General features: G+C 42.9%; 1 protein-coding gene across 1 annotated transcript in view; it reads left to right on the forward strand.

Annotated features, from left to right (window-relative positions):
• Nucleotides 1-26279, forward strand: part of OSBPL5 (oxysterol binding protein like 5) — a 246834-nt gene that overhangs the window by 115483 nt on the left and 105072 nt on the right. Inside the window, exon 2 of the mRNA XM_075928129.2 lies at nucleotides 18671-18827. Coding sequence (XP_075784244.1) covers nucleotides 18692-18827 — 136 coding nt within the window. The 5' untranslated portion in view covers nucleotides 18671-18691. The remainder of the gene's footprint in view (nucleotides 1-18670; nucleotides 18828-26279) is intronic.

Here is a 26279-nt window from a genome sequence, read left to right on the forward strand (position 1 = left end):
TTTCCCTGGTGGAATGAATTATCAGTAATGGAACTGACATGAAATAAAGCCAAAATATTTTTTTTCCATTTGAAATAACACTTTTTGTCATGTATCCAGTGCTTTGCTCTTTGAACCTGATCCTGTGCTCATGGAAGCCAGCAGCAAAGTTCTTGTTTATTTAATTGGTGCAGGATCAAGCCATTCAACTCTTAGTCCATTTTTATATTTAATTACTAACTTCAGAAAGTGAGTAAGGGACTGAAACCTGCACTCATTCAAGTTAGTGGGAGTGTTGCTATTTACTTCAAAGGATGAAGGATAAGACCTATAGGCATTGTTCTGAATCGACCATCTAACTTCATGTGACTCAGAATAGCATCGTTCATTCTAAAATAAACAGCAGGCTATTTTGCATAATAGCAATGCACATGCAACATCCCTTTTCAAACAAATTGCCTCAAATCAGTCACACTATCCATATGAACCCTTGTGCTATATTTCTTCGAAGTTTTAATCTAAGAAAATAAAAAAGCAAAGCACATGTCATTAGCCAAACACAACTAAAATGGCACAGATCGAGGTTCCAGGCACGTTAGCCTCATCTGCCCTAATAAGTTAGTAGAGTTCTTAAGCTAGTCCCAAGAACACATCTGAAAAATAGTTTCAGGAAACACAGGCATAGGTGTGCCTAGATGTAATGTTATAAAAAGTTGTTGCTGAAAATGCTCAAGATTAGGTCATCCTTATCTAGTCTCAAGAATGGTTTGCCATGACCATTTGATATAGTCATTCCTTGACTGCATTGGCCTGTGTAAATATATCTAAAGCCATTTTCAAGACTGTTTCTTCAAATGGATTTTTTAAAAGGGGTGAATTTTGCAATGAGTCCAGTGTCTTTCCCAGAGTCCCATAAGATCTATTGTATCTCTTTTAAAGCTGAGCAATAACTCACAGTAAAACACTCATCTCTTTTTCTTGTTTGCGCAATATCCACAAGCAAAATATTTTTCTCAACTATATTAATTATTTGAATTTATTTGATTAATAGCTTTGCAAAAATTACTCTTTTGATGGATCATAAACATACTGTCATTGAGATGTATAGTTCAGTTGTGTCTGGTTACATAAGTCACATGGTGTGGTTTCTGTTCCTTGATTGGAAGCTAGCTTTACCAGGACTGGAATTATCCCTTTGTGAATATTTGTTCCAGTAAATTGAATTGCAGAAAACAAGGATAGCAAGAGCATATATATATTTTCTAACCCTTTGATAAACTCAAATGCTTTGCAAGGTACAGCTAGGTTTTTAAGTGAATACATTGATCAATATCCTAATACAATATAATAGATTCTTCTGAAAAATAAAATCTATTTTTTCCAGGCATCTTAGTTTGAAATACCACACAGTGCAGGTCTGACTATCCAAAAGTCTCATGGGACTTCTATAACTTTCACAGTCCCAGGGGTTCAGATAACTGAAGCCCAACAAACTGTGAAATCCATGTGCCTGCTTTCTCCCAACCCAAAACCCATATCATAGTGTTCATTCAGTTATAGTCAGACAGCAGATTTCCCCCAAAGCCAGCTAGCTCTGTACTCCATTGTTGTGAAATTTAGGATTTCTCAAGAGTAGGGTTGCCAGGTGTCCGGTATTCTACTGGACAGTCCGGTATTTGCGCTCTCTGTCCAGTTAAAAAAAACAGAAAATACCGGACACATGCAATGTCCAGTATTTTCTGATTTTTCCAGCTGCGCACCGGATGGAAGTTTGGCGTGGGCAGGGGGAGCGGCTGGAAGGCGGGGCCACGATCTGCGCTAAGAGCCTGTGATTGCGCAGAAGACTGGAGGGGGTGGGGGAAGTGGCTGGGACTCCCAGCCACTCCCCCTGCCACCGCCACGCTTCCGTGCAATCATACGCTCCCAGCGCCAATTGCAGCCCCGCCTCCAAACCTGGGAGTGCCAGCTAGGAGGCGGGGCCACGATTGCCACTCTGGGCACATCAGAAGCCTAGCGAGGGCGGAGGGTGTGGCTGGGAGGTGGGGTGCGATCAGCACTGGGAGTTCTCTACAATCATTTCAGCTGCAGGATTAAAAGGAGTTCTTCTAAATTCTTCTATAGCCTTAGCTTTAGAGGAATAGAAAACAATGAAAATAGCATGTGTAACCCACACACCTAGGCTACGTCTACACTGGCATGAATTTCTGAAAATGCTTTTAATGGAAAAGTTTTCCGTTAAAAGCATTTTCAGAAAAGTGCGTCTAGATGCAGGATGCTTTTCCGCAAAAGCACTTTTTGCGGAAAAGTGTCCGTGGCCAATCTAGACGCGGTTTTCCGCAAAAAAGCCCGATCGCCTTTTTCAGGATTGGGGCTTTTTTGCGGAAAACAGTACTATGCTGTCTACACTGGCCCTTTTGGGCAAAAGTCTTTCAGAAAAAGACTTTTGCCCGAACGGGAGCAGCATAGTTTTTCCGGAAAAGCACTGATGATTTTACATGAGATCGTCAGTGCTTTTCCGGAAATTCAAGCAGCCAGTGTAGACAGCTGGCAAGTTTTTCCGCAAAAGCAGATGATTTTGCGGAAAAACTTGCCACTCGAGACACAGCCCTAGTGTGGTTACTGAGTAGTGGAAGTGGCACGTAGACCACTGTAACAGTTAAGATCAAGAGACCTCTACAGCATGGGCTGTGAGCTAGCTGGCTTTTAGCTCAGAGGGTAGAGGCTCCTGTAAGTCAGCTCTTGAGGTCCCAAATTCAAATCCACGTTGGTGATGGTTTATAAGTGGGGGTTTGTCTGGGATCTCAATCTCTCAACTGGGTTTCGGAAGCTTGAGACATGCTTCCTCACCAAGGGGAAGTATGTAACCCACACACCTAGGCTGTGTCTAGACTACATGCCTCTGTTGTCAGAGGCATGTAGATTAGACACATAGGCAAATGAAGCCACGATTTAAATGATTGTGGCTTCATTTACATTTACATGGCTGCCGCGCTGAGCCGACAAACAGCTGATCAGCTGTTTGTCCGCTCAGCGCGCTAGTCTGGACGCTCCCCTGCCGACATCAAAGCCCTTTGTCGGCAACCCTGTTATTCCTCGTGGGATGAGGTTTACCGGGGCTGCCGACAAAGGGCTTTGATGTCGGCAGGGGAGCGTCCAGACTAGTGTGCTGAGCGGACAAACAACTGATTAGCTGTTTGTCGGCTCAGCGCGGCAGCCATGTAAATGTAAATGAAGCCGTGATCATTTAAATCGCGACTTCATTTGCCTTTGCCAAACAAACAAATCTACATGCCTCTGCCGACAGAGGCATGTAGTTTAGACATACCCCTAGTGTGAGTACTGCAAGTGGCATCTAGACCACTGCAACAGTTAAGATCAAGAGACTTCTACAGCATGGGCTGGGAGCCAGCTGGCTTTTAGCTCAGAGGGTAGAGGCTCCTATAGTCAGCTTCCCAGGTTCAAATCTGTTTTGGTAGTGATTACACATGCACATTTGCACAATTATTTCTAAGCCTCTTTACATAGAGAAGGTGTAGGATGAAGACTGTTTATAGTAAAGTTAAGTATTAAACATAGTTTGTGTGTTCGTGGTAGTGGGTTTTTTTGCTCAACAACTTTTTAGCCTGCGTGTTCGGTATTTTTTGGGAGACCATCTGGGAACCCTACTCAAGAGTGATAGATACTTCAACCTTGGGGGACTTATCTGACCAGTGGGTAGCCAAGAATTTCCATTTGACTGGAGTCTAGATAATCTATGTTTGACTGAAATGGATATATCTGCCATGATTCACTGTTGCCCTTCCCCTTGCATAGTCATGTACAAGAATGCAATGCTGGTGTAAAACTCTACCATTCTTCATTTGTAGCACATTACACCCACTTATTTTGCATTAGGGCAAACAACTACACTAAGTGCAGTGCAATAGTGAATTAGTTTACAGCTGTTAGAAAAGACTCCACACATTTATGCCCTATTGACACTTCCTAGCATAAATTTATTACTAGAAACTACTTTCAAGAACCCACAAAAATGTGTAAAGTAGCAAACCACATGGAATTGCATTTGCATTATTCATCCAATATCAGTATGGGTTTTCTTGGTTATATGCACACTGTCTGGCGATCTGCGCATGCGCAGATCATTCTGCGCATACGCAGATCTCCTGAACCCGGCTCTTCCGGGTTACAATCTACTCGCCTGTGGTTATTTGTTGAGCCCTGGTTATATGTGTTATTTTGGTGGTTTATATATCCTTTTCTGTGGAGGGCATTTGTACTTTGCTTTTTTAATATTAAAATGGCATGTATTTAAAATAAAAGTCAAGTTAAGATCATTGGTTAACTTGGGCAAAACAGTAGCCTATAAATAAGGGTAGATATCCGCAGATATCCACTTTATATCCATAAGTATCCGCATCCACAGATGTCAATGTGAATATCCCACAGTTCATTTCTGCAGATTAAGATGTAGCTACAGATACAAATTTTGTATCCACGCAGGTATAAGGGATGAGTAGAATGAATAAATATTCAGATACCTGATTTATGCTGAGAATAGTTTGATTGTCAAATTTCTTAATTGTCTTCTGGTCAGTATATTATTTCACAGAACTAAGACTCTCATTCAGGAAAGCAATTAAGTACATACTTAACATTAAGTAGGTTTTGGGACTTAAAATTAAGAATATGCTGAAGTGCTTTCTTGAAGAGGGATGCTTTTCTGAGTCAGGGCCTCAAAGAGATTAATAAAAAGCTCAATTTACTGAAAATAAAATACAGAATGCAGAATAAAGATAATAGAGAAAGTTCTTACCAATCCAATATCAAGTGAACAGTATTAACCACCTGACTGTTTTGGAGTAATTTGTTAGGCTGTATTGCCAGTGATATCCTAAAGGACAGAACTCTGCAGATGAATACTTTTATGAGGAGAACTGATTAATGCAAATACATTAGCTTTAATTGTGATAAGTGAGGTATGATTTCTGCAGTAAGCAAGGGGATGACCAGTCAGGAATACGTCTCATAATGCAAGTGGAAAATGTAATGTGATTTGTTAAATTAATAGGCTTCTGCACAACAATCAATTTACATGTTGAAAAGGTCAGGGGAAATGAAAAAGTGGATGTAAAAGCCCTTGCACACTTATTTCAATGCCCCCTCCAATCCTGCTGTAATTCTTACTTAGAGAGGATATGCAATTAACTCCTAGGCTACATCTACACTAAAAGTTTTCTTGGCAAAAAAAAATGCTAATGAGGGACTCATTTGCGTGAGTTGCGATCTCATTTGTATGTTTTCTGCCAATCTGTTTTTGCACTGGGGTTTTTGCACAAAAACAAGCAGTGTGGACATTTTCTTTTTGTGCAAAAACCCCCTTTTTCTGGAAGATCCTTATGCCCCAAAAAGGAGGTTTACCGATCTTCTGGAAAAAGTTTTTTTGCGCAAAAAGAAAATGTCCACACTGCTTGTTTTTGTGCAAAAACCCTCACGCAAAAATGGATCGGCAGAAAATATGCAAACGATATCACGAGTCATGCAAATGACTCCCTTTAGCATATTTTGTGCCGAGAAAACTCGAACATTTCCTCCTAGTGTAATGTTCACTGGGGAAATGGCAACCAATTCAAGGCAAAACAAAGGATCATCATCTAGTTAATATTTACTGTAAACAATTAGATCCATTTAAAATAAGGTAAGCTGTGACGTTCTTCATCCCTTTCTTCCCACACACTTTAAGGAAAACTGCAATTATAATGGAATACCACATGAGAGGACTTCAGTGAAATTCACTTTTGACCGATTCTTCCAGATTTCTCTCATCACATTCAGAAAACTGATTGACTTAGGCTGCCCTAGCCTAGTTAGGAACATGTCAAAAATAAATGTGCATCTGAGTCACCCCGATTCTGTTTTCATCAAAAGATGTTTCCTGACAACAGTATTTCAAGTTTTTAGATTTTTGTTCTACATAGGATGACGAGGGAGGTCGGTGGTACCAAGTGTCGTAACAGTAGCAATTATGAAAAGGTTATTTCTATCCTCCTCTTCTTCCTCTTCCTGCTTCATGCCATTAAAGCAGAGAGTAAAAGTCTGAGCAGAAAACAAGCTTAACAAGCACTACATTTCTCAGCACAAAACCAGAAATAATACGACTGATACAATTAAATCATAGGTAAGGGAAAGCTGTACTGACATCAAAAGCCAAGTCTCATATTGCTTTGATGTCAGTTTAATACCTACTAATAGTAAATGTTTATCCAATCCAGAGATGAGTCATAAGATCTTCAAGGTCAAGCCATACTAGACATGAACAGTTTCCAAGTGGCCCTAGCCAATTATCTGATGAGGAATGCTATACAGGTATTAAAAATGAGTCACTGTTGTCGTAATCTTAGTTATAACACATAGTCTGTTATAGATGGAAGCGGTAGGTCAAATGTATTTGCAATACAGTTACGCCGTGATCTTGCTAAAATTCATATATCTGCAAAGTTTAGTACATACAGTACGTGAAAATAATCTCATTGTAAAGACAATGGGCCAGATTCTCTGATGAGGTCAGCTGTAATGGATTGATACCATCTGAGGGTCTGATTTACTGTATTCTAATAGTATAATTTGTATTAAGCGGAACTCCTAAATGGTGATAATTTGTGAGGAAAATAGTCCATTGCTGTTAGAAAAGGAGTGCATTCTCAAAGACTCCCTTTTCTTTGGTTGTTTGTAAGTTTTCCTCAGTTGGAAGGACTCCCAGCTGGGAGAAACCAGTTTTACTTGTACATTCCAGGGTGTTGGCATATGACAGCAAATAGGCAAATCTCACATACATGCAGTAGTCTGGATCCCAATCTTGAAAAATCAAACACGTTTCATCTCGGTAGTATGCATGTCATACTGTAGGCAAGCTTAGGTGGCCAGCTGGCATGTTCTGACTTGTACCCAACTTGCTGCTGCTTCTGTTGGAACTTGTAAAAGTATTTGTTCAGATCTCCAAAGCATGGTACAGGATCACAAAACAATGCATGTAAACTGCAGTATTCTGGGTTTTTCTTTTTCTATCAGAGGTGTACTTTGTCATATTTCCATGCAACTGGTGAATTAACTGAGGAGAGTTTGCCTGCAAAGACAAAATTCATGCTACTGCACCTTCCTTTTTATTGAGCTGTGATTAGATGGGCATTTCCCCAGGGTTTTTTTTTCCTGTTGCTAGACATATATTTTAGGAATAGCATCCTGAAGGGGAATTCAGGGACATTTAACATTGGTCACTCTGCTACAGCTGATGTAGATTTGCAAAGCACCATTTAAGTCATAACAGCTACAAAGATTTACACCAGCCAGGGCTAAATTGCCCTATTTTCTGGTTTGTGAATATTCTGAATCTTCGCTCTGTTGGGTCTATAATAGCAGAAATGCATAAGCTAACCATCTGCCTTGCTTTTTTGAACATGGAAATTTTGTCTCCTAGAGTTAATTGAATCAGGAAATGTCATCTTCTTTATATTTCATCTTCCTTTTCAGTGCAGATTCTAGAGATTGAGTTACTACTGTGAATATAAAATAGTTTAATTTAATATCTGAGAAAATTTAATGACCAGAAAAAGAGACCGTTGCTTGAAATAAACCTTGAATAAAATCAAATACTCCCCTTTCACTAACACAGTCAGGAAAGGCTATGCCAGACCTTTAATTAACTATTTATAGAGATGTGCATATTTCCAATCTATTTTAAACCCTCTAAGTGACAGTAAACAAATCAATCTACCCATCACTTAGCCCAAAATATAGACAGCATAATGTCCATGCAGTGTCTAGCTACTTGGTAATTCCATTTCAGCAATCAGAAGGTATGAAGACAGATCTTCCTAGCATGATATTAAAAGCTGAAAACTTCTGCCGTCTTCCTCCACAGGTGCAGAAGGCACCACATTCATCATGGAGGGCTTTACTGTACATGTGTGTGCCATTGTTTGTTTATTATAAATGTCGCCATCATCATGACCACCCCAAATGGGACTGCTGTACAGTTCAAAGGAAGCTATGGGCACTCAGCATTTTTGAACAGCCTGTACAGTATTCTTACTTCTTTGCTTCTTTATTGGTTTGCACTCAGATCCACCAATGAGGAGGGACGAAGAGGGCAACTGCCCAGCAATGTACTGAGGTAGCGGCAGCGCCTGAAGCCTCGGCCCCTTTAAATTGCCACTGAAGCACTGCGCCGTGAGGCAACTCTAAGGGTTGGGGGGCTGGCATGCTGTGTTCTGGACAGTGCTGAGAACTGGCTGACCCTGGCCCCGTCCCTTCCCCTCCCAAACCCTACCCCTTCCAGGAGCCGAGAGCCTGGCTCCTTCCACTTTTCCTAGGGACCTAGTTTGATTGTCAGCTCCCCTGTTTGTACTTAGAGTGAACCCACTACCGCACCAGGCACACCAGGTCCTGTCATGTTCACAGCTTTCATTTTTATAATAGTTTGGTTCAGTTTGCTGATTGGGATGTGTACTCTCATTCAAGTTGCGGACACTGGGAAGCAGGCATGCAACTCCCATTAGATTTTATGTCAACTCCTAAAGAGCTACCGACACCTAAAGGGTAACCTTGACAACTATTCTCTTTAGGAGCAGTTCTGTCTCTGTATTTCTTTTCCCTCATCTTTATGGCCAAGAACATGATGGAAAGCTGGAGATTCATAGCTTCCAAGGCCAGAAGCTATCATCATCATCTGGTCTGGCCTTCTGTATAACAGAGACTATAAAACTTTCCCAAAGCAATTACTAGATTGTATTTTTAGAAAAACATCTAATCTTAGTTTGGAAGTTGCCAGTTATAGAGCATCTATCATGACCCTTAGTAAATTGTCCCACGAGCTAATTACCCTTGCTGTCAATCAGGGCCTCGGGACAGGAGGAGCATGCAAAATCTACCCCTGCCTTGCAAGGTAGTGCCATGCTTAGAGTCACCCACCAGCTGAGCAGCCTACGGAGGCCCTTTTGCCCACCCCTGCTTTAAGGTGTTTTCTGATCCTGTGACCATTCTTGTGGCGATTCTTGGAACCTTTTGCACCGTATCAATATCTTTTTTGAATTGTGGGCACCAGAACGGGTCACAGTATTCCCACCGAGGTAAAATACCCTCTCTGCTCTTCCTTGAGATCCCCCTACGTATACATCCTATCTGATGGACCACAAATCTTTTCCAGAGTCACTGTTTCCAAGGATAGAGTCCCTCGCCCTGTAAGCATGGCCACATTCTTTGTTCCTAGATGTGCACGTTTACATTTTGCTGTATTAAAACACACATTGGTTGCTTGCAGTTTAACAGGAGATCCAGATCATTCTATACCAGTGACTTCTTCGCTTTATTGTTTATTTCTCTCCCAACTTTCATGTCATCTGCAAACACTCAGTAATGTTATGTTTTTATAGGCCATTGATTAAAAAATGGTGAACAGCATAGGGCCAACAACTGATCCCCATTGTAAACATTCATGCTTGATAATGATTTTCCATTTACAATTACATTTTGAGGCTTGTCAGACAATTTTTAACCCATTTAATGTAGGCCAAATTAATTTTATATTTTTCTTCTTTTTTCATCCAATGAAGTGTGATACTATGTCAAATGCTTTACAGAAATCTACGCATACTATGTCTACAGTATTGTCTTTATCAACCAAATTTGTAATCTCATAAAAAAATCAAGTTAGATTTACAGAATCTATTTTCATAAGCCATGCTGACTTGCATAATCACAGTACTCCCCTTTAATTATTAATCAACTCCAATATCAGTTGCTTCATTATCCAGCCCTGAGGAGAATCCTGCAATTTTACTATGGCTCCAAATGCAACAATTGTAGATTTCCCTCAGGACTAATTAACTTGCTCAGGAGATATGTTGATCTGAGAGGTCCATAGTTACTTGGGTTATTCAATTTACCACTTTAAAAAATTGGCACAACATTCGTGGTGGGGTTTTTTTTGTTTGTTTGTTTGTTTTTGTCTTCTGGTATTTTCCCAGTGCTCAAAGACTTACTGAAAATCAATATTAACAGTACAAAAGCTCCTCACCCATCTCTTTTAAAACTCTTGTGTTCAAGTTATCTGGACCAACTGATTAAAAAACTTCTGACTTTAGTAGCTTCATCCAGAGATATTAGTGGTATGGAAAGAGTGTTGACACCACCATCTGATAAGACTATATCATTGTTTTTTTCCCAAAATACAGGACAAATATTTATTGGTCACTTTTGTCTTTTCTGTATTATTATCGATAATTCTACCATTCCTAGCGAGTAAAGGACAATGCAATTTTCAGGATTCTTTTTGTTCCTAATATATTTTAAGAACTCCTTTTTATTTTCCTTTACTCTGCTGGCCATAGATTTCTTCTTGTGTCCCTTTGTTTTCTGTAGTGATTTTCTACAATTACTAACTTCTGCTATATTATAAGTACTGTCAATGTCCCCTTTCTTCCATTTGTTGCTACTTCCTCTCTACCTAAGTCAGTTTTTAAACAAAACTTATAATATAGCAGAAGTTAGTAATTGTAGAAAATCACTACAAAAAACAAAAGGACACAAGAAGAAATCTATGGCTAGCAGAGTAAAGGACAATAAAAAGGAGTTCTTAAAATATATTTAAAGTTTTCCCCATCCTGCCCCCGCCCTGCAAGGAGTGCATGGTACTCAGAAGCGCCACGTGCTCCTGGCAGGGCAGGAGGAGACTTTGCATGTCCCCTCCCCCCCCCCATGCTCTGATTGGCCTGGGGGCAGAAGGGGAGCACCCAAAGTCTCCTTCTACCACCAGGGGCATGGGCATTTAGGGAGAACCTCCGGGGGGAGGGGGGGCAAACACTTCATGTACTCCCCCACCGCCAGACCAATCATGGTCTGTGGGTGGGGAAGCAGGGAAGCATCCTGACCCCACCCTTTCCGCCTGAGGCCCCGTCCCTTCTGGAGCGACCCGGAGCCACTTCAAAAATTTCTGAAGTGGCCCCCAGTAAAAATTATTGCCCACCCCTGCAGTAGATAGATATTTTGGAAATAAATTTATTCTGCCTGACCTACGCAAATAGAGAGCACTGTCCTGGTCCTATTAGAGTCTGTGGGAGTTTTGCCATTGATTTCAATGGGAACAGACCCAGAACTCTGGAACTGAGTATCTTGTGTTATTGCTGAAAGGGGAGATACACGTTCTCAGCTTTTTATTAAAAAATCAAAAAGAAACTCTGTAGTGAAAACTGATACTAGTGATAAGGGATAGATGGAAAATAGGGTTAAAGCTTCTAACTTATTCCCTGTCTCTCTTTCCCTTGGGTAGACATTTTCTGAATGGTTTCTTGTAGCAAACTTTGATAAAATTGGCCTGACTGGGTCAATGCTATTTGGGGAGAAAATGCCAAGCGTCTACTTTTGCTTATGGCATCTTAGAAGCTCTTCCACTTAAAAGGTGGAAAGTTCAGACAAGCATTCTGGGAATAGAGACAGAAAATAACTCACTGTGAGCATTCTAAAAAGAGTGATTTAAGCCAGTATTATTTTAAAATATTTTTCCATGAGGTAAGTGAATAGACACATTTTTTCTCTTCTTTTTATTTACATTAACTTTGAATTTAATGTTACTCCCCCAAATACTCCATAGTCATAATGTAGAAATGTACACAACAAATGGATCTGCCAGCCTCCATACAATTATTCACTCAATCCAAATTGACCCCAAACTGAAACATTGACTCAGCACCTTCTCAAACTTTTGGAGCAGTTATGGCCTAGACTGATACAGTGTATGTATCCTCATTTCCCATAATGTAGACATTTTGGCACTTAGCCATGAAAATGATATGTTGCCGTGCCTCAGTTTCCCCTTTCATATAGCACACCAATTTTGGAATGCCCCTTCTCAGGTGAGAAGCTCCAACACTAATTACAAGTATTAACAGTGAAATACCAGTGCCACAAGGCTTTTGAACATACAATATGTTGTTCTTGGATACATTTCTTAACAGTTTCCAGGGCCCTTTCACAATCATGCACAGTGGACATTGTTACAATTCTTAACAACAACAACACATTGGTTATGAAAGTTAACATAAGCAGTAGGGACAAATCCATCCCAAGCGTACATTGACAATTCTGGCCTTTTAGATTTAAAACACTGCAGCCTTCCTGGGCAAACACAAGTCTTGCCCCTCCCCCATTTCCCTGTGGGCTTAAATTGTGAATTCTCCATCTTAACAAAGACAAAGGTCTGGCTGGGTGTGTCTCCCCTGCTCACAATGGCTATGGAATTCCCTTGCTCCCCATAGCTAATCAGGAAGCAAGAAGTCCAGACAATAACCTGCTTTCCATCTAGTTTTCCAAGTGGGCCACTGCCTCACAGAAACAGGGCCTAGGTGAACTAGCCTGATAGACTTACAGATTCCTTGTCCACTCACAGAGCCAGACTGGAACCATTCATGCTTCAGCAACACACACTCCCCAGCAAGCACACAGGCACTTGGTCACCAGAGGGCTGTTTCATCTCCCTGGTTGCTTCCACTCCATCTGAAACACCCTCAATCCCTCTGCAACTTCCTCACCCCTGTCCACATTGGGTCTTTCTAAGCCCAAGTCACCTTCACCCCCTTCAGGCACAGCAAACTGCTGGCCAACATCACCATAAGGATCCTCCTCTTCCTTATGATCTTCTGTGAGCAAAAGCTCACCCTTCCCTGGTCCTACAGTAGCATCTCCCTGCTGAGCCACTACCAACTCCTGAGTTCTCTTAACCTTCTGAACAGGCAGGGCACCACACAACCCCCTCTCAGGAAAACAAACAGACTTCCCTGGTAAGATGTCAGAACCATCTCCCTCCTCCTTGCAGCTTTCTAGACTGCTACACACTTCTATACTGTCTGTAGGTACCACACTTGCACACCCTGCTGCTCCCCGGGTGTCCTGGATAGGGTAGTACCCTGATCACACAGAGTCACTCTCCTCCCTCCCAGCAACAGGTAACACCAGCACCAGACTTCTCTGATTCCTGGGTTTCTGACATGATACTGACTGGGCCCACCCCAGTTACAGCACTACTGTCCCAAGCAGACTCAAACTAGGATCCTCCTCTTTCTGGGCTTCAGCTGTCTCCAGAACTAAATCTAGACCCACAGCCCTGTTCTCAGCCATTCCTGGCTGACAGGCACCTCCTGGGAAGAAACCCTTCCCCCACAGGCATACCGTCCCTCCCAGCAGCCAAACTGCCACACAGAGGTTGCTCACACTGAACTCCCTCAAGTAAATCACCTTTAGCTTGTGCAGATTCGATATGATAAACCTCACCAGCCAACAACTCATCCACCTCCAGAACTTGATCTTTTCCCTCAGCTAAAACTTCACTCTGGCCAGACATTCCAGACTGTTCCAGAGGAACACTTCCCTGATTACTATGCTCTTCCTGCCCTCTTTCTGATTCCAGCCTCACCTCTGAGGCTTCAGGCAGACAAGCAGGAACATCACTCACAGATACATAGTTCTCCTGCATAGACACACAGCTATCTCCCTCAGACAAACACTTAGGCTATGTCTACACTCGCGGTTTCTTGTTCAAGTATTGCTGTTCTTGCGCAAGAATCCGCAGAGCGTCCACACTGCCTGCCCGCTCTTGTGCAAGGAAATTTACAGTACGGTGTGGTAAGAGAGGGATTCTTGCACAAGAGCTACGCTCTTTTTTAACAGGTGTAAGCCCTTTGGCGCAGGAGCTCTTGCGCAAGAGGGCAGTGTGGATGCTTGGCAGGGATTTCTTGTGCAAGAAAGCCCTATGGCTAAAATGGCCATCAGAGCTTTCTTGCACAAGAGAGTGTCCACACTGCCATGGGCGCTCTTGCACAAAAGCACATCTTGCACATGGCAGTGTGGATGTTTTCTTGCGCAAGACTTCTTGCACAAGAACCCTTGCACAAGATGTTCTTGCACAAGAAGCCGCCAGTGTAGACATAGCCTTAGAGAAACTTTTACCTTGCTCCCCATAGGACTGACTAGCCACAGACAACTCCTCAGAATCACACTCACCCCTTTCACAAACCTCATACATGTTCTGGGACTGGGTTAAGGTACCAGCCCAATTACACATAGTAGCCACGCTATAATCACATTCCATACCCACCCAGTTGGACTCTGAACTCCTGGGAGGATACAGTCTCTGTTATTCTTCCACTCTCTGGGTCTGGAGTTCTTTGGGATGTTGAACAGTGACTGCAGCATTCATGGGAGCAGGATGCTCAGTTGGAGGGGCCTTCCCTTTAGCAATCCTCTCTTATGCTTCCGCTTCCATTCGCCTGGTCTCTGCCTTTATTTCTGCTATCTTTGCCTCTATTGCTGCTAGCTTCTCCAGATGTTCTTGTTCGGCGTGCTTCTCGGCTTCACATTGGGCACGCTTCGCCTCTGCTTCTGCTTCTATTTGTGTTAGCCTCTCCTAGTATTTTGTGTGTATTTGCTCCAGTCGTCGTAAGAACTCCACTTCTTTCTCAGTTAGAGGTCTGCCAGCTTTCTTACAGGCAGCTTCCCACATAGAAGGCAGTGGTGAGGGGGGAGGAGGGCTGCTATACATTGCTCCTGCCCTCTCAAGGTTACTTCCCCCGGGACTCACAGGGACATGTTCCCATCTCCCCTCCTTGGGGTATGAATCTGTCCTAGAACTGGACATCATGCCTTAACTAGCTTAGCTATCCAGTTGCCCCAAAAGGTATAAAAAACCAAACTGTTTGGGTAGGATGGTCTGTGTCTGGCTTAAGGTTAGTCTTCCATCTGCCTCTATCCTAGGCAGCACAGAAAACAAAACAAAAGGAAAAAAACCAAGAGAAAAAAACTGCAAAGCTTGCAACTCAAAAGAAACACCTGTGTCCTTTTAAGAATCCTGGGTTCTCAAAATAATCCCACTGCTAGCCACCATGTCAAGGCTTCTTCCACACTCTGGCATGATGAATGCAGAAGTGGGGCCCACAAAAGTACCCCAAAACCTTATATTTCCAGGCTTTGGTATAAAACTTCCCCCCTAGATTTTGGAGATAAAATCCGCTGCCATCACCCAAGTAAGGATAAGAAAATCAGGGGGGAGATCACTTGGGAAATCTCACCCCTAAAGTAAAAACCAGGACACAAAAATTAACCCATGCCAGGTTAATAAAAAGAAAAGAGAACGAACTTTTATTATCAACACAATATTCCTGTTGCAAGCATCATGACTAGATGGAAAAGTCAAAAAGTAATACACTCATCGAGGGGGGAGGAACCCCCACATGAACAAGGAGCTTAGTTACAAAGGAGAGGAAAATCCATTTCTAAATGCACAGACATCAGATCCCATTTCTCAAACCATAAAACAATAAAATCTAACAGATTTATTCAAACTTTACCCTACTTACATACAGTGAAGAGTCTTTTCTTGGAGGGAGACATTCTGTCTGTCTCCCTCAGCAGCTGGAAAGAAACTCCTCAGGGACAAAGGAGAGAAAAAAAACTTAAAAATTCCTTTGTCCCAGTTTGAAATTCCTACCTGTATTCCTATTGGCTGACTCTACCTACCTTAGGTAAGGGACATAGTTAACCCCTTAGTCTCCAGGCTGCTGGCTAACCCTCATGATCATGACAGGGACTCATTTGCATGAGTCGTGATCTCATTAGCATATTTTCTTCCATTTCTTTTAGCGCAAGGAGTTTTTGCGCAATAAGAAGCAGTGTGAATGGGTGAGGCATAAGGACCACGTCCACACTGCTTCTTTTTGTGCAAAAAGAAATGGCTGAAAATATGCTAATGTGATTGTGACTCATGCAAATGAGTCCCTCATCAGCATATATTTTGCTGGAAGATCTTGCAGTGTAGACGTAGCCACAGGGGAACCACAGGCAAGAAAGGTGAAGTGATCTACCAAGGTCACAGAGTGAGACCGAGGTAGAGTTGGGACTAGAACTGAGGACCAAGACCTCCCTCACAACTTCATACATGATTAATCAGCCCCACCCAGTCAGTCAGCTCCCTGCATGGAGCCCTGAGCCTTGACTGGAGGGGTGGGTCTGATTAATCACCCGTGAAGCTGTGTTGCCGCCCAGCTCAGAGGGAACACTGACCCAGACTGAGTTCATTCTTCTGTATGACACTGGCCTTACGCCTTTAAAAATGCATATAATAGCATAGGCAGCGAGTTATATGGGCTTGTGGTACCCATGCTCCAGCAATATTCAGAGCCGGGGGCCCTGCTCCACCAATATGTGGAGCTGGGTGTCTCCCCCGGCCCTGCCTGAAGTAGGCCCCAGCTCCCACCTGCCATCCTCTACCCCTCTGCGCATCCTCCCCCTGACCTTGGAGCGTACTAAAACACCGTGCAACAGCTGAGAGGGGAGACACCCGGGCGTGGCGTGACATCACAGCCTGGGACTTTAAAACCACACCGCCCAGCTCCAGCCCCAGCAAATGACCTGGAGCCCCAAAAGCAGCAGGGGCCCGATCACAGACTCCAGTGCTTCAAACTGGAAGGAAGAATGTGGGATGGGGTGGGGTGAGATGGGGTGGGGTGGGGAGGGGAGGGTGAAAAATAGGGGGAAGGGGTGGGAGAGGAAAGGGCTTGTGCTGAGGGCAGGTCAGGAGAAGAAAGGGGAAGGTACCAAGGGACAAGGTGGAGGAGAGATAAATGCCAGGGGGCCAAATGGAGACTGAGGAAAAGGGCAGGAGGGGAGGTGTCAGTGGGAGGGGGGACAGGGTGATGCTGGGAGAGGAGAGGGTAAGGGCATTGGGCGCTAGAGGGGGAGGGGAAGGTGCTGGGAGTGCTAGTTCTCTATGCCGCTCGACTCACTCATATCAGGATTCTGGGACCTGGCCTTCCTCTCTATACCTTGGATTAGATTCTGATCGCAATGACTGCAGCCTAATGCCAGAACCATTTTTTTAAAGGGAACAAAGCAATTTGGTGCTCTTGCTAGTTCCAGAAAGTAACCATTCCCTAAGGAGTCTCAGAGAGGTAGCCATTTTAGTCTGTAGCTATAAAAACAATGAGTAGTCCTGTGGCACCTTAGGGTACATCTACATAGCAGCGTTCTTTCGAAATAACAAAATGTATGTCTACACAGCAAGCCATTATTTCGAAATAATGTCGAGCTGGAGGACTTCTTACTCTGACCTATGGTAACCCTCATTTCATGAGGAGTAAAGAAAGTCGAAGGAAGAGTGATCTTCTGTTGACTTGCTGCTGCGTGGACAGTGCCAAAAGCCAAAGTAAGCTATTTTGACTTCAGCTACACAATTGACATAGCTGAAGTTGCATTTCTTAATTTGACTTTTACCCTGCTCTGTACCCTTAGGCTATGTCTAGACTACAGGGTTTTTCTGAAAAAAGTGGCCTTTTTTCAAAAAAAATCTGCGTCTAGACTGTCTTGGCGTTCTTTCAAAAATAAATTGAAAGAACATGGCAGTTTTTTCAACAGCGGTAAACCTCATTTTACGAGGAAGAATGCCTTTTTTCGAAAGAGCTCTTTCGAAAAAAGGCGTTCTTGACTGCAAACAGGGCTTTTTCGAAAGAGAGTATTCAGATTGCCTGGGTGCTCTCTTTCGAGAAAGCGAATCGCTTTTTCGAAAAAGTTGTGCCTGTCTAGATGAACTCTTTCGAAAGAAGCGTTTTCAAAAGATCTTTTTGAAAAAGTTTCTTTTCAAAGAAGTGTGTAGTCTAGATGTACCCTTAGAGACTAACAAAAAATATGTCGTGTTGTGAGCTTTTGTGGGTAAAACTCACTTTGTCAGCTGATGAGCTGGGGTGGAAATAACAGAAACCAAGTTATTTATAATAGAAAAGGAAAAAAAGGTAACTTCCAATTATTGGACCAGTGCTAATGAGGCTAATTAAGTGGGCTGGAAGTGTCCCATTCTTAACTTTTGATGATTAAAAATGCAGTGCTAAAGGCAAGGGAGACTGGCTTTATACTGCAACATCCAGTTAATGGCTGTTCAAGTCCAGGGAAGTAATGTCAAATTTGTATAGGAATTCCAATTCTGCCCTCTCTCTCTCTCTAACTGGCTGGTGAAATTCCTTTGTAGAAGAATGGCTTCTTTTAAATCCAGGACGGAGTGACCACGTAGGTTAAAATGTTCCCCAACAGCTTCATGTGTGTTACCATTTGTGTCTGATTTGTATCCATTTATCCTTTGTCTCAGAGAATGTCCAGTTTGGCCAATATACATGGCAGAGGGGCATTGCTGGCACTCAATGGCATAGATCACATTAGATGATGTGCAGATGGATGAGCCCCAGTTGCTGTGCCTTATGTGGATAGGTTCTTCAATGGTGTCGCTTGTGTAGAAATGTGAACAGAGTTGGCACTGGGGTTTTTTGCAGGGTTTTACCCACAAAAGCTCATACTACATATTTTTTGTTAGTCTCTTAGGTGCCACAGCATTATATAGGAAGTATTTCAGGGCTGGATCCATGAAAGAGACCTTGTAGCAGTGTCACTCCACTTCTCCACAGTTTGCAAATGGGCAAGAGATTACAAAACAGTCATTAGCTGTTTCTGCTAATATGGTAGTTTGTTTGCTTAGCCTTCTGGCATTCTAAAAATGGAATCGGCACGCTGCTTAGATAGCTTTGAAGAAACAGAGTTAGATGGGTGTGAAACTTTAGTTTCTTGTGCCTTGGCATTAACTACTGTTATTTCTAACCCTTTCTTTCAGAAAACCCCTACTGCTCATGCCATGAAGGAGGAGAATTTTCTTCGCCGCAGGTTCTCTCTCTGTCCTGCTTCTTCCACTCCTCAGAAAATTGACCCTCGCAAGCTGACGCGGAATCTGTTCTTCGGGGCTGATAATGAGATCTACCCACTCAGCCCAGGTCAGTGTGTTCTACATGGCTTCAGAATGTGCCACATGCTGTTATCAGTTATCTCAAATCTCCGTGCAGCTCAAACGCACGAACAAACTGTGCTGCACTGACTGAACTGATCCTTGGGAAGGGAGGGGCGGAGTGTGAAAGTAAGTGGGTTTTGTTAGAGCATCTGCAAGAAACAAAGAGAAACAGGTTTATATATGTAAGCATGACCAGGAGATCAAACTCGTTCAGCACTGAAAACCCCTCATCCTCTCCACTCATCCACTCACTGGGCAGCGGCCGTCAGAAAAACAAACAGAATGTCAGGAATCATTAAGAAAGGAAGTGAGAATAAGACCAAGAACATCTTACTGCCTCTTCACAAACCCACATCTTGTATGCTGTGCTCAGATATGGTCACCTGATCGAAAAAAAAATTAGTGGAATTGGAAGAGGTTCAGAAAAGTGCAACAAAGAGGGTCAGGGATATGGAACAGCAGCCATATAAGGAGAGATTAATGCAGAGATGGGAAATACCAGCCCGTGGGCTGGATCTGGTTCACCAGGGTTAGTCCCTGGTGGGCTGCCGCCACTATATTTATCTACACCTCCACAGGTACAGGAGATTGCAGCTTCCATTGGCTACAGATTGCCATTCCTAGCCTGATTTTCACAGCTCTCATTTGCCAGGACCAATGGGAGTTGCAAGTACCCATACCTGCAGAGGTACAGGCACATATAATGGCAGCAACTTGCCAGGGGCTAGTCTTGGTGAACCACAACCATCTTTTTGCCCACCCCTGGATTAATAAGACTGGGACTCTTCAGCGTGGAAAAGAGATGACTAAGAGGGGGACATGACAGAGCTCTATAAAAGAGTTATTTTCTCCTTTCCACAACACAAGAACTAGGGGTCACCAAATGAAATGATCAGGTAGCAGATTTAAAACAAATAAAAGGAAGTATTTCTTCACACAACACACTGTCAACCTGTGGAACTCCCTGCCAGAGGATGTTGCTAAGGCCAAGATTTTAACAAGGTTCAAAAAAGAACATGATAAACTCATGTTCCGTCAATAGCGATTATCCAGGGTAGACAGGAATGGTGTCCCTAGCCTCTGTTTGTCAGAAACTGGGAATGGACGATAGGGTTAATGATATTCTGTTCTGTTCATTACCTCTGGGGCACCTGACACTGATCAATATCTAAAGACAGGATGCTAGATTAGATGGACCTTTGGTCTGACCCAGTATGGCTGTTCTTATGTTATGAGGTAATGAGATTCCTGCCAAATGCTGCAGGCCTTCCCCTCCCATTGATTTAAGTCGGAGAGAAGGCCATCCATGCTGCAGCTGTGGGGCTCAGAACTAGCTGAACACTCAGTGGCTAGTGTGATTTGGGTTATCTCTGTTTTGGGGTGCCCTGTTTGGATCACCCTAAAAAGCAGACTCTTTTCAGGCATCACATATAGGCTCTTAAAAATTGAGGATCCCATTATTTTCCAACCCCTTTTGCAAAATGAGATTACTACTGCTAAGTCAGTTGACCATAAAAGGGCACTATAAATGTTACAAAGGCAAATTCTTTCACCACTGATGCATAAATATCTTCAGCATTTTCCCCTGCAGTATGCTCAGCTGCAGTAAGTATGACACCGAATTCAAGAGTTCACAAAACTTCCTTCAGGTTTAGTCTAAAATTGTAAACACCTGTTCTACAGGAAATGAAAGTCATGATATTGTTTTGGTATTTGCTGTGCATAATAAATACTCAATTAAAATGTTTCTCTGATTGCAATCTGCAAACGGTGCTTTAGATTCCAGTTTGTAAACATGTGCTTTAACCTTTGATGAGGGAGCAACCATATTTTTGCAAAATCATAATTTGTGGTTATAATTTCTGTACTTAATAATCAGGTCTAGTAGCACCGCAGTAAGTTGTCAGCACACTAATATTTCAGGAGAAAACGGCCAGCAAAAAGCCAGGTAATATTTAGTATTTATATAGCTGGCAGAACAAGGAGCAATGGTCTTAAGTTACAATGGTGGGGGTCTAGGTTGGATATTAGGAAAAACTATTTCACTGGGAGGCTGGTGAAGCACTGGAATGGATTCCCTCGGGAGGTGGTGGAGTCTCCATCCCTAGAGGTTTTTAAGTCTTGGCTTGACAAAGCCGTGGCTGGGATGATTTAGTTGGGGTTGGTCCCGCTTTGGGCAGGGGACTGGACTGGATGACCTCCTGAGGTCTCTTCCAGCCCTATGATTCTATAGTACCCAAAAGATACTTAGGGCTAGATCCACAAAGGAGTTTACCTAACTGCCTTTTTAGGCACCCAAGTTAACATTTAGGCACTACTGACATTCACAAAACAGCTGATCAGCTACTGCTTTCCCCAGTCAGTGCCTAAACTTCATGGCTGTGTCTAGACTGGCAAGTTTTTCTGCAAAAGCAGGTGCTTTTGCGGAAAAACTTGCCAGCTGTCTACACTGGCTGCTTGAATTTCCGCAAGAACACTGATGATCTCATGTAAGAAATCAGTGTTTCTTGCGGAAATACTATGCTGCTCCTGTTCGGGCAAAATTCCTTTTGCGCAAAAGCTTTTGCGCAAAAGGGCCAGTGTAGACAGCTCAGATTTGTTTTGCGCAAAAAAAGCCCCGATAGTGAAAATGCCTATTGGGGCTTTTTTTGCGCAAAAGCGCGTCTAGATTGGCATGGATGCTTTTCCGCAAAAAGTGCTTTTGTGGAAAAGCATCCGTGCCAATCTAGTCGCTCTTTTCCGCAAATGCTTTTAACGGAAAACTTTTCCGTTAAAAGCATTTGCGGAAAATCATGCCAGTCTAGACATAGCCCATAGGGGTCCACATTTCTGCCAGTGGGCAGATGCTAAATCCTGAGATCAAACCTGATTCTCCTACATCACCAATGGATGCCCTGACACCTGGGATATACAATCAGTCTCACCCAACCTGTATCTTTGGCCCAGTGAATATTTAATTATTTATACAAAGTGGAACATTTTCAATAGGGGAGATTGAGACCCAGCCCGGAATAGTCTGTAACTCTGTAACTCTCCTGGAACCAGAAAACCTATGTTCAAGTTCCAAATCAGACAGACCAGAGATTTGAAAAACAGACTCCTTATGTCTCAGGTCATTCTCCTGGCCACAGGGCTCTAATGGCCTGGCTAAGGGATAGGGTGTCTCTTTCTCTTGTTTAGGCTACCTAAAGTGGCTGGCCTGGTTTAGGCATCTGGTGAGGGTTCATCCCTGAGAATCCCCAGTAGTGGGAGGTCCAGAGTTAGGCACCCAACTCCTTAACCTCTGCCCTTCACTGTGGCATTGTTCACTGGCTAGCTTAAGCTGGTCCTCTTTCTTAGGCACCTAATTATCTCCATGGAGAGCCTGGGCACCTAACTTCAGTGCTGTGAATTTACTGGGCAGCAGGCACCATGGAAACGTCTTTGTACATCTGGCCCTCTGTGCTTCATGCATCAAATACAAGGTCAGATGTGGAACCAAAAAGCTCAGACGTGAGGCTCAATTGTAGGGCTGGCTGAAATTCTGACTTTTTAGTTTGGGGCAAATTTCAACATTTTAAACAACAAAATGAATTACAATACAGAAATATAATATTTATTTCCAAAATATCTCTTAAATTGGAATTTCCTGAACAAAAAATCAGTTTTGGAAAATTTGTTCAGGATTTTAGAATGCTGTTTCCTAATTTCAAAATTTCATTTCAGATTTTATTTCATGAGTTTTATTATCTTACATTTTCATTTTTACATTATTTTCTGACCTGTCAGGAGTACATTAAGATTTAAGTTAATGGTATTATGTGTGGTTGTTAGTAGTAGTACCACTGACATGTCATATTATGCTATAATATTCTGGTTTTAAAATAATTAAGGGCAACTGCTACTTTGTACCAATTGAAACATCTTATATGATATAGATCAAATTGTTTCCTGTTTATGTTGTAATGAAACACTTTAGCAGCTGCCTTTAATGAGTTTAAACAAAAATAATAGGATATTTCAATTATCATATCATTCTAACATCTGTTGTACTAGAGCATGTTATTCAGTACTACAAAGCATATTCCATGAAATATGTAAAAATATAAAAATGAATAAACAGTCTGTATGAAAAACCAAAATGAAATTGCAAAATCCAAACAGTAATCTTCTAAAACAATTTTTTCCATTTCAAATTTTCTGTATCAATCTGTCCTTTCCAAAATATTTAGATTTTGATTAAACTAGCATTTTCCCTTGAAAAAATGTGTTGACAACAAGTTTCTATTCAACTGTAGTTAATAATTTAAAGAAGTCTTTGACTTTTGGGTATCCTGCTTGAGATAGCTTTGGGCCTGATTTTGAGCAGTTGGAAATTAGTCCACAGACATCTCAAGCTGAACACTTAAATACTGAGACAATAAGCTTGCCCACTTTCAAAGGTTTGACTGCAGATAACGGCAGATTCATATAGACGTGTGGCAGGAGCACAATGCCTTTGCAGTAGCCTATTTTGTCATTGCTGAACCAACCCAGGAACTGCACCAGCTTCTAGAGTTTGGAAAGCCTATATATCAACTTTTTGGATACTTTGGAAACTTAAATTTTGAAGAGTATGGCCAAAGATTTTTCCTGCTGTCATTAGCTTCTTCTGGAAGAGGGTAAATGGAGATCAGCTGCTTGTCATGGGCTCCAGGCAGAATAATTATCAGCTCCATCTGTGAGGTGCTGAGTGCTCTTTAACTCTCACCTAAATCAAAGAGAGTTGAAGGCTTGCAGCAGATTGTCAGTCCATTGTGGGGGTGAGTCGTCTCTTATTGCAGGCTTTGGTTGTCAGTCTTCTATGCTGTTTCTCCTAACTTCATGCTAGATGAATGAGTCAAATTTGCCTGGCCTAAATCTATCGAGTGTATGTGTATAACAAGTCTAGCATGCTGGATTAGAACTTTTATTGCCTTTCTCTACTTAGCCAAAGGAACCTACAACATTGGTACAAATGATCAGAAATTCAACTTAAGAGGGTGGAGGCTAGAGATACAATTTTTAAAAATTACAAATAAATACAAGTCACTATTCTAAGCGTTCTGGGTGGCTTGCGGGGGAAGGGGGGTTAGTGGAACTTGCTTTTATTTTCCTTTTTTGGATTTTTATCCCTTTTATTTTGCCTTGCAGCTCATTCTATCTCCACAGTACTTCTCAAGTTTTGCTCTTTTACTTCCTTGAAAGCCTCACCTCCTTCATCTTTTATATTTGCTTTCTCCCCACTTCTAATTCTCTGTTCCCAGCCTTTCTCTCATGGTGTGTTTAGCTGCATCTTTAGTCCTTTTTTCCTACTGTATCTTATTCTGTCTCCTCTCTAAGGGTCAATATGGTGTCTACCCTCACTGGGAATCACCCTTTACTTCTCCTCCTCCGGGTTCTGATGAATGTTGCTATTGTTGTGAAGAGGTCTGGGTTTCCTTCTCTCAGCCCTGGAGTTTCACAATGGACAATGTCTATACTACACCCTTCTTCTTCAAAAGCTTATACAAATGAAGTGCAGATTAGCATATTGCCAAGTTTCATTTGCATAATTAATTAGGGACCTCTTTTGTGCAAGAGGCTTTTGCGCAAAAAGGACCTATGTAGATAGCTCCTTTTTGTGTGTTTAAAAAAAAAAAAAACTATTGCGCAAGAGCCATTCTTCCTGAAAAAATTAGGAAGAATGGCTCTCGTACAGGAGGGGTTTTTGTGCAAAAAACCTCTTGCTCAAAAAAGGGCTCCTAATTAATTATGCAAATGAAGTGTGGTGGTATGCTAATTTATGCTTCATTTGCATAAACTTTTGCAGAAGAAGGGTGCAGTATAGACATAGCCTAGCTGTATACACTTTTTCACTGATTGCTCCCTTCCACTCCCCTGTCAGGCTCCAAGTTTGTGTCCAGCTGCTGTTTTGTCAGTTCAGAGAAGAAACCAAGTTAAGTTGCAGACAGCCCTATTGTGGGCTGGGAAGGAGCCTGCATAGCACCATTAACAGGAGTTCATTCATTTCTCACACAGAAACAAGTCAAATACAGGACCATGTAGCACTTTAAAGACTAACAAGATGATTTATTAGGTGATGAGCTTTCGTGGGCCAGACCCACTTCCTCAGATCAAATAGTGGAAGAAAATAGTCACAACCATATACAGGCAGTCCCCGACTTACGTGGATCCGACTTACGTCGGATCCCTAGATACGAACGGGGTGAGGCAACTCCCGCACATGCGCAGCAGCATTCCCGGGGCTCGCTCACCTGGGTCCTAGGATCCTCCTCCTCCTCGGGCCGGCTCCGACTGGGGTCCCGCAGAGCTGCCGGGCAGAGGAAAAGTGCCTCCCCACGCCCGCTGTCCCCCCCCCCCCTGCCAGCAACAGGCTGCCCCCTCCCCTGAGCAACAGGCTGCCGAACAGACAAAAGCAGCCTCTCTGCCCCTCCTCCCCTCTATACATGCCGGGCTCCCGGAGCGCAGCAGCGTCCCCGGGGCTCGCTCACCTGGGTCCTAGAATCCACCTTCTCCTCCTCTTCGGCCGGCTCCAACTGGCCTCTGCCTGCAGCAGCTGGCCACAGGGACAGGGATCCCGCAGAGCTGCAGGGCAGAGGAGAAGTGCCTCCCCACGCCCGCTGCCCCCCCCCCCTGCGGCCTCGCATCCTGCACGCCTCCCCCCTCCCCCCCTGCCAGCAACAGGCTGCCCCCTCCCCTGAGCAACAGGCTGCCGAACAGCAGACAAAAGCAGCCTCTCCGCCCCTCCTCCCCCTATACATGCTGGGCTCCCTGGGCAAACAAAGACTCCACCAAAACAAACAAAGTGCTGGCCTCATTGTGTTAGCAAAAAAAGGACCCTCCTCCTAGAACCCTGGGTGGTGTGTGGAAATAAAGCTATTAGCTCAAAGCATGGTGCAGAGCTGTTTGGTATTTGATGAGTTACTCCTTTAGTCCTGAGTTTGTCACAGGGACAGAAGTAGATGTGAAATCTTCTGAACAGGGGAACAGACAGCAAAACAAACATTAGAGGGGAGTTAACCTTTCCCTATGCTATCCAAAACTAAAAAAAATGTTTGGCTAGAGTTTCCCCTACAATATGTACCAGTTCCGACTTACATACAAATTCAACTTAAGAACAAACCTACAGTCCCTATCTTGTACGTAACCCGGGGACTGCCTGTATACCAAAGGATACAAGTCAGTCATGGTTACTTTGTCGCAGCTGGGCCAACAGGTTTCACAAGCCCTAAAACTAGCCCCCAATGGAATTCCAGCATGTAAATAAATAATATAGTGAAAAGTTAGCAACAGACGTTACACCCCAGTGAAACCACATTATCATGGTTCTCTGAAGTGAAGCAACTAATAAAATGAGGTTTGTTTTGTTTTTTTGAGGGAGATCAACTGAAATTGCTCTTCTGGCCTTTTGTGTAACAGTACTGTTACATTTGACACC

This window comes from Pelodiscus sinensis, chromosome 5 (genome assembly GCF_052426305.1).
Source record: "Pelodiscus sinensis isolate ZL-2025 chromosome 5, ASM5242630v1, whole genome shotgun sequence".
In the NCBI taxonomy this organism is placed as follows: Eukaryota; Metazoa; Chordata; order Testudines; family Trionychidae; genus Pelodiscus; species Pelodiscus sinensis.